At 36.1% G+C, this 7660-nt stretch overlaps 2 protein-coding genes across 2 annotated transcripts; both read left to right on the top strand.

The window, feature by feature from the left end:
- The first annotated feature begins 6094 nt into the window (after window positions 1–6094).
- On the top strand, window positions 6095–6727 carry LOC141630004 (protein FAR1-RELATED SEQUENCE 5-like). The gene has a single exon (XM_074442902.1). It carries the CDS (start codon window positions 6095–6097, stop codon window positions 6725–6727), a length of 633 nt encoding a protein of 210 aa, XP_074299003.1.
- A 78-nt stretch (window positions 6728–6805) lies between these two features.
- Window positions 6806–7444, top strand: LOC141630003 (protein FAR1-RELATED SEQUENCE 2-like). Its single transcript, XM_074442901.1, has 2 exons — window positions 6806–7103; window positions 7209–7444. Exons 1-2 carry the CDS (start codon window positions 6806–6808, stop codon window positions 7442–7444), a joined length of 534 nt encoding a protein of 177 aa, XP_074299002.1.
- Window positions 7445–7660: the final 216 nt, after the last annotated feature.

Genomic DNA, 7660 nt, shown 5'->3' with positions numbered 1-7660 from the left:
GACAACTTCTTGATGTGTAGCTCCACATTACCCATAATGGTGCTCGCACCAATCCCGTTTCGACCCATTACCTAGCCCCACTACAACCCTTGTTTCCTTTTATGCACATTTTCGCGTTTTGCATCTCATATATGGTCATGTAGGAGGAGATTTCACACTAGATTACGGGCATGTCTCACAAGTCGAGTAGTTGAGTGATTTTGGTTACTTTTTGGCACAACAATCACCCGTTCTTCAAATGAGTGACAATTGAAAACCGTGAGGAAATCGGTAGTCTAAGTCCTCTTAGTCATGGGTCAACTTGGTCGAATCTTGAGTCATGTCATGTCAATCTTGAAGGTTAGGCTTTGTTTCCCCTTTCCTGCCTTTGAATTCGCTTCTTAGGCAATTGGTTGTCACACTTAGGTTGCTTGAGCCACAACTAGGGGGTTGACACCCCACTAAGACTATGAGACGGTATCTCCCGACCTAAACCTTTTATTTTTGAAACAAAACCCTCCGCTTAGATGAGGAAAGCGGTTGACCTTTCGGTTGATGCATCCTATGTGTTGATTATGTGCTCGAATGTTGGATGTGTCTAGTTTTTCCGCAAACCCCCACTTGCCTTGCAAAGGAGTGCATACCTCACTGCGTTTCATTGTGCGTTGTAGGGACGGATATTATTAGTATGGTTAAGCTCTAGTTGAATAAGGGTTTCATTTTTGCTCACTTACTTACTCGGGGACGAGTAATGTTCAAGTGTGGGGAGATTTGATATATGATCAATTTATACCATTTCCCCTCTTTATTCTCTTGCATTTTGACTCCATTTGATATGGTTTTGCATGCCTTTACTTGCATTTTGCGTCCCGGTTCCCTATCCTATGTACTTGTGTCTCATCTTGTAGGATTTGGGACGGAAACGGGGGAATGAGAGCAAGAAAGACGAGATTAGAAGTTAGCATGAGGAGAAGAAGAGGACAAAGCTGAGAAGAGGTTCCCAGCTGGTAGGCCAGCAGCCCGTTAGGAAGCCCCTCCCTTGAAGCCAAGGAAGAAAATGGAGGAAGGTTACAAGAGGTTCCCAATCGGGCAGCCTACCGGCAGCCTGTGAAAAGCAAAAAATGAAGAAGAGTTACAGAAAGCGCCCAGCCGGGCTGCCCACCGGCAGCCAACCCACCGGTTGTGCATAAATGATGACTCAAATTTAATGACCAATTATCAGAAGACTCCCAGCCAGGTGATGCACCGGCAGTCGACCCACCGGCTGGGGCGCATATTCCGCATTTTTGACTTCCTTTGTAATTTTGACCTATTTTCCTTGTAAACTATAAATAAACACCACCCCCCCCCCCTCCTTCAATCATTTGGACACACAACCCTAGATCTAAAATTCTTTCTATATTCATGCAAGTATTCTTAAGCAAGCTTTAATCTTTCCCTAATCAAACATTAATTACTTAGTAATTTAGTTTAGAATTAGTTTATCTCAATAGTTTACATTTAGTATTGGGTTTGTAATTTGAAGATTGGTAAAAACTCATCTATTTCAACTTTATCTCTTATTGGTATAATTCCTCCTCTAGTTTGTTTACCTTTCAATTGTTTACATATTCAAGTTTGCTTAATCAATTTATATCTACAATATGTTTTCGTTTACTTGTTATATGTCAAAGTCTTCATCTTTTGTATTTGTTCTTATCAATATGTGTGAGTAGTGACCTACTAAGGTAGATGGGGGAATTTGTGTAGATTGTATGGTTTGATTATGGTCTTAAATGTAAAGGTTGAGTCTTTTCGGTTGTAGCAATATTTTGTGCACACTATATGTTTGATGAAAGGCTTGAATGAGTAATTTGAGTTCTTTCCATTTCTTTTACATGTTTAAGTGAGAGCTTGAACTTATGTGAAGAGTGTGTGTGTGACCATTGCACGTTTAGGAGTGGTTAGGGAGAGATCTCGACTAAACCTAGACTAAGGATCGTCTTGAACCGAGAGGTGGAGACTTACCTTGGTCCTACCCTTAGGCCAACCTTAGTTGTGATCATAATTAACCATTAATCTACACTTACGAACCCGGCTACCTTGGTCTCTTAAATCTTTGTGTTATATCAATTTGCTTGCTTACTTGTTATTCACTTTCCTTGTTTTAGTCATAGAACGTAGTTAATAACCATCCAATTATATTTTGATTAGAATTAAACTAGAACAAATTAGACCGTCTTAGAGCCATAGATACCGTCCCTTTGGCATTCGACCCTTGCAATATACAACGATCACTCGTTCACTTGCGAGCTACAAATATAAATTTACAACACCTGCACCTCAAAGCGCAGCCTGTGCCCAACTCCAGAGCCTGCGCAATTTTAAAGATACACGGGCCTAATTTTCCGCATTTGGGCTTTGTGAAACGTTTAACCTAGATTCGTGTGCAGCACTACAAATACTCCAAGCTTTTGAAGAACAATTTATCTTATGCTTTGCTTTTAATCTTGTAGTAATAAAAACTTAATCTTTCCATTTTCATTGTAATCTTTCCACAAAAACTTGGGTTGTAAGATGACTATGGTTGGCTAAGTTCTTATTTCTTGGTGTAATTCCTCCAAAGTTTCCAACTTTGGTGTTTGTAAGACTCTTTAATTATTTCTAAATTATTAATTACTCTTTCCTTGTGTTTATTTATCATATGTTAAGTGAATGAATGTGTGGTTTGATCATCCTTGCATCTTGTTTACTTAATTAGTATAAATCCCAGAAAAGTGGGTTCATTTATCTAGGATAGTTGAAGCAAACTTCTTGTGTGTTGAATTTGGTTAAAGGATTCACATAATAAGTAGGAAAGTTTATGTCTTTTCTTATTTGTATAGGTTCATCTTATGAGAATTGATCCTAGCCTACATATCTTGGTACAAATCGTCATGCTCATGTTTTGTCATCTCACATGGTATTGAGTTGTTGGTTAAACTTGATGGATGCATATGAATGGGTTCATTTGTGTGTGTCACTCTCTTGATATGGTGGTAGTAGGTTGGTAATTAGGAAGAGTAAAAAGAGTCTAACTTGCCAATTGTTGGTTACTAAGGAGATTTTACACCAAGTCTCTTCTCCATATTGAATTCTTGAACATTAAATGTTTGTTTAATTGCTTCTTTGATAAAGCTTACATCTTTAGTTATTTCTCATCAAGTTCTCACATGAAAATCTCTCTTTATGTCAAACCTTGTTTGCTCATTATCTATAGCCATAGTTTGTGATTAGTGTCAATTGAGGAGTCTTAATTAAACATTAGTGTTGGTTTAATAGTTGGTCAATAGTTTAAAAGTCAAGTCTTTAGCTCAACTTCCTTTCCTTGGGTTCGACTCTTACTTCCACTTTACTATTGTTTTAGTTAGGAGTTAGTAGAGTCAAGTTAAGGTTTATAAATTGTTAATTAGTTAGTTAATTCTAATTATTACGACACCTATATAATTTTACTATCAGACACTTAGATAAAACTCATAATTAGGGAGTCTATTATATATAATGTGTCTACAAACATGTGAAATACATCTAAGCCATGAATTATCTTGAGATAAGGATGCATATATAATGATATTTTCACAATGTCGTTACCTGACAAAAATGAAGCATGTATTATGAACTATTGAATGGATTTTCACCACACAAAAAAAAAAAATCATACCTTAATATGCAAACAACTATCCTGCAACAACAACTCTAATATCCACCCAAATATTCAATATCCTGCAAGTATAATAGCTCGAAGTTAAATCCGTTATCACAATTCACACATGACACAAAGACATGCTTCAAATAATGACGAACAATTTATTGAAACGATCATCACTCATTTCATTCACTGAACAACTTATTGAAAGTGAAAAAAAAAAAAAAAACTAGGTGCTAATATGCATTAATAGCATCAAATAAGCATAATAATTAACAAATATAGAGTACTTAATTTTTGCTAGCCAACAAGTTCAACTTTCTCTCCTTATTACTCTAGGATAAATCACAAATACTCACATCAATATATATATATATATATATATATATATATATATATATATAGAGAGAGAGAGAGAGAGAGAGAGTCGGGATCCGGTGAAAACTCCTAAATATTTGAGGATTGAGGATTAGTGAATACAATATCACATGTCCTTCAATACAATATCACGAAAAATCTGACCTTTGCCAAAAAAAATTTTTTTTTTTTTTAAAAAAATTATAATTTTTTTTTTCTGTACAGGTGTTTTTTTTTTTGTGATATTTTATCGAATAACCTGTGATATTGTATTGAACAACCTCTGATATTGTAACGAAATCCTCAACCCTCAAAAAGATAGTGTATCCTCACATGATCCCATTCCTATATATATATATATATATATATATATATATATATATATAGGAATGAGATCATGTGAGTATTAGTTATATATTTGAGGATTGAGGATTAATACTATGATAGGTATTTAGGGTGGAAACAAGGAAGGGCAAATTTGTAATTTAACAGCTGCCTATATAAACTACGTTTTACAGCAATACCGTTATTTCCTCCTTTTTCTTCTTCTCCCTTCAACTTCTCTCTCTATTGTAGTTTCTTCCTCCATTGTTGAGCTGGAAAACCCTAGAATTTAGGCGTCATCTCCGTTTTTCGTCGTCATTCTTCGCAATTATCATATTATTCCAATTAGTTCGTTTGTTCAGGTACGTAATTGGCGTTTTTCGTCCCTAAATTTCGAATTTGTCCTAACATTACTCTGTTTGTTCTTCTTTCGTTTCTATAATTTGATTTTCATCTTGCTTTTGTTTGTTATTTTCAATTTAATTTTGTGTTTCCTAAAATTCGGTACGTTTTTGTTTTATTTCCAGGTTTTGCTGCTCATTCTTCACAATTATCATATTATTCCAATTATTTTCTTTGTTCAGGTACGTAATTGCCGTTTTTCGTCCTTATGTTTCGCCTTCGTTCTTATCTTACTCTGTTTGTTCTTATTTATTTGTTATTTTCAATTTAATTTTGTGCTTCCTTAAAATTCGGTACGTTTTTGTTTGATTTCCAGGTTTTCCTGCTCAAATCTCTGCGTCTTCAATCTTCATTGCGATGTCTGGTATGTTATTCTTCTTAATTTTGTACTTTCAGCGTATTCTGAAATCTCTGCGTATTCTCTCTTTATTTTGTACTTTCAGCTTTCAATCACATGTTCGTCATACTTTTGGTACATATTTTTTGTTCATTGACGTTCTTATTTTTCTCAATATGTGATATTGTTTTCTACACCTGGTGATATTGTTTATGTTGATATGTACCATTGTATATTCACGTTTGTGATATTATTTTTCAACTTCATGTGTGATATTTGTTCCAGAGTACGTGATATTGTTTTCCTGGATATGTGATATTGTTCAGGCACCTGTGTGATATTGTTCCTGCAACATTCTTTGTGATATCGTTTTCCATCTTAATGTGTGATATTTTTCCCAAACAACGTGATATTGTTTTCCTGGATATGTGATATTGTTCAGCCACTTGTGTGATTTTGTTTTCATCCATATCTTTTAGACTTTTTCTTGTTATTTTACATTTTACTTTTCTTGCCAGATCCTACAAGTAATGTAACTTCTTCTTCCTGTAATGATCTTCATGTCTCTGCCATTACCTCCAAAGATAGTAATGATATTGTTGAGTCTTCACTTACTTCTACTGTTCTGATTGAACCACCTGATGCATCTAGTTCTACTCCACATGTTGAACAACATTCTGTTCCTTCTCGTGTGCATCAACTACTTTTGGACTCCACCTGGTGGTAGTGAATTGTGGACAAGGAATGTTGCACCTGAGTTTAAACCTTATATTGGCCAGTTGTTTGGGACGTTGGAAGAAGCTATTAGTTTTTATGATGTGTATGCAGAAGCATGTGGTTTTGTACCTAGGAAGTCTTCTCAAAAAAGGTATGTTTCTGGTGATGTGAAGTATAAATTTGTTGTTTGCAACCGTGAAGGTTTTAGAGATCGTAAGAGGAAGGCTACTGTTTTAGATAGTGGAAAGGAGTAGGCAACTCCCAGGCCTTTTGATATCAGGAACACTAAATTAACTAGGATTGGTTGTATTGCTATGATTGAGTTTCGCTATAATGGGGATGGTTATGTTGTTTTTCAGTTTCGTGAGTGGCATAATCACCGTCTTTGTTCACTTAGAAATCAACAGTTTCAAAAAAAACACAGGCACCTCCATCTTTACCATAAAAAGACAATTATTGATCATTCAAGGGTTAATCAAGGGCCAACAAGGGCATTTAGAAATGTCAAGGAATATGTAGATGGCTATGAGAATGTTGGAGCTCAACTGGTTGATTTTAAGAATTTTGGAAGGGATATCAAATGTTTCATAGGAGACCGGGATGCTCAACTGTTTGTTAACTATTTTGAGGATAAACGTGATACCACTAAAGGTTTTTACTTTGCTTATGAGGTGGATTCTGGTAAATGCTTGGTTCGTGCGTTTTGGTGTAATGCAGAGTCTCCTAGAAACTATGCTTTGTTTGGTGATTACATCACTTACGATCCAACTTACAGTACGAATAAGTATTGTATGCTTTTCACTCCTTTTACTGGCGTAGACCACCACAAAAGGTCAGTTACTTTTGCTTCTGCGTTGCTATTTCATGAGGATGAAGATTCGTTCACATGGGTCTTTCAAAAGTTCCTTGATGCTAGGACAGCGAGAGCCACACTGTATAATAACTGATCGGTGTCTTTGGAATAAAGCTGGTTTTGCGTCTTTGTCTTCAAACATGCTAAGCGCAGATATTGCATGTGGTATATCATGCAAAAGCTTACTGATAAGGTTGGGCCTGCAATTTCGAGAGAGACTGATTTTGTCAGCCGTTTGAATGCTATTGTTTGGGATGCTGAGTTAGAACCTCTTGAATTTGAAGAAAAGTGGTGTCAGTTGGTCAATGAGCATAATCTTGACGGTAATTCCTGGTTGTCAACCATGTTTAGAAAAAGGAGAAAATGGATCCCAGCTTATTTTCGTGATGTTCCTATGGGTTGTCTATTACGAACAACTCAACGTTCTGAGAGTCAAAATAATTTTTTCAAGCGTTTTGAAAATGCACATGGTACACTAGTTGAATTCTTGATGCGGTTTCAAAGTGCCATTGATGTCTGACGCCATACTCAAAAACAACTTGATAGAGACGATGATTGTACTCTTCCACAATTAGCGACTTCTCTTAAGTTGGAAGCTCATGCTTCCAAGGTTTATACAAATGTTTGCTTTCTCGATTTTCAAGTAGAAGCTTCTGCTTCTATTTGTTCCCTTAGTGTTGGTGGCTTCACACCACCTGCAAACGGTGTAGAATTAATTGGTATTGCTGATGCCAGAACGCAGAAGACCTACCAAGTCGTCTACAATTCTCTAACGAATGACGCTAAATGTTCTTGCAAGTTGTTCAACTAGAAGGGTATTATTTGTAGACACATTATCTGGGTTTACTCTGGAAAACAAGTCCACACTTTGCCCGATAAATACATTCTTATGCGGTGGACCAAGAATGCACATAAGATCCCTCTTTATGGTCCACATGGTGAGTTAATTAAGGATTTTGATGCCACTGATTTACGAAAGATGGAAATGTGCAAGTTATGGTCAGAGTTCTACGCGACCATCAGTGTG

This window comes from Silene latifolia, chromosome Y, assembly GCF_048544455.1.
Source record: "Silene latifolia isolate original U9 population chromosome Y, ASM4854445v1, whole genome shotgun sequence".
NCBI lineage: Eukaryota > Viridiplantae > Streptophyta > Magnoliopsida > Caryophyllales > Caryophyllaceae > Silene > Silene latifolia.
The sequence above is the reverse complement of the archived record's forward strand: the minus strand, read 5'-3'. Positions and strand labels throughout refer to the sequence as shown.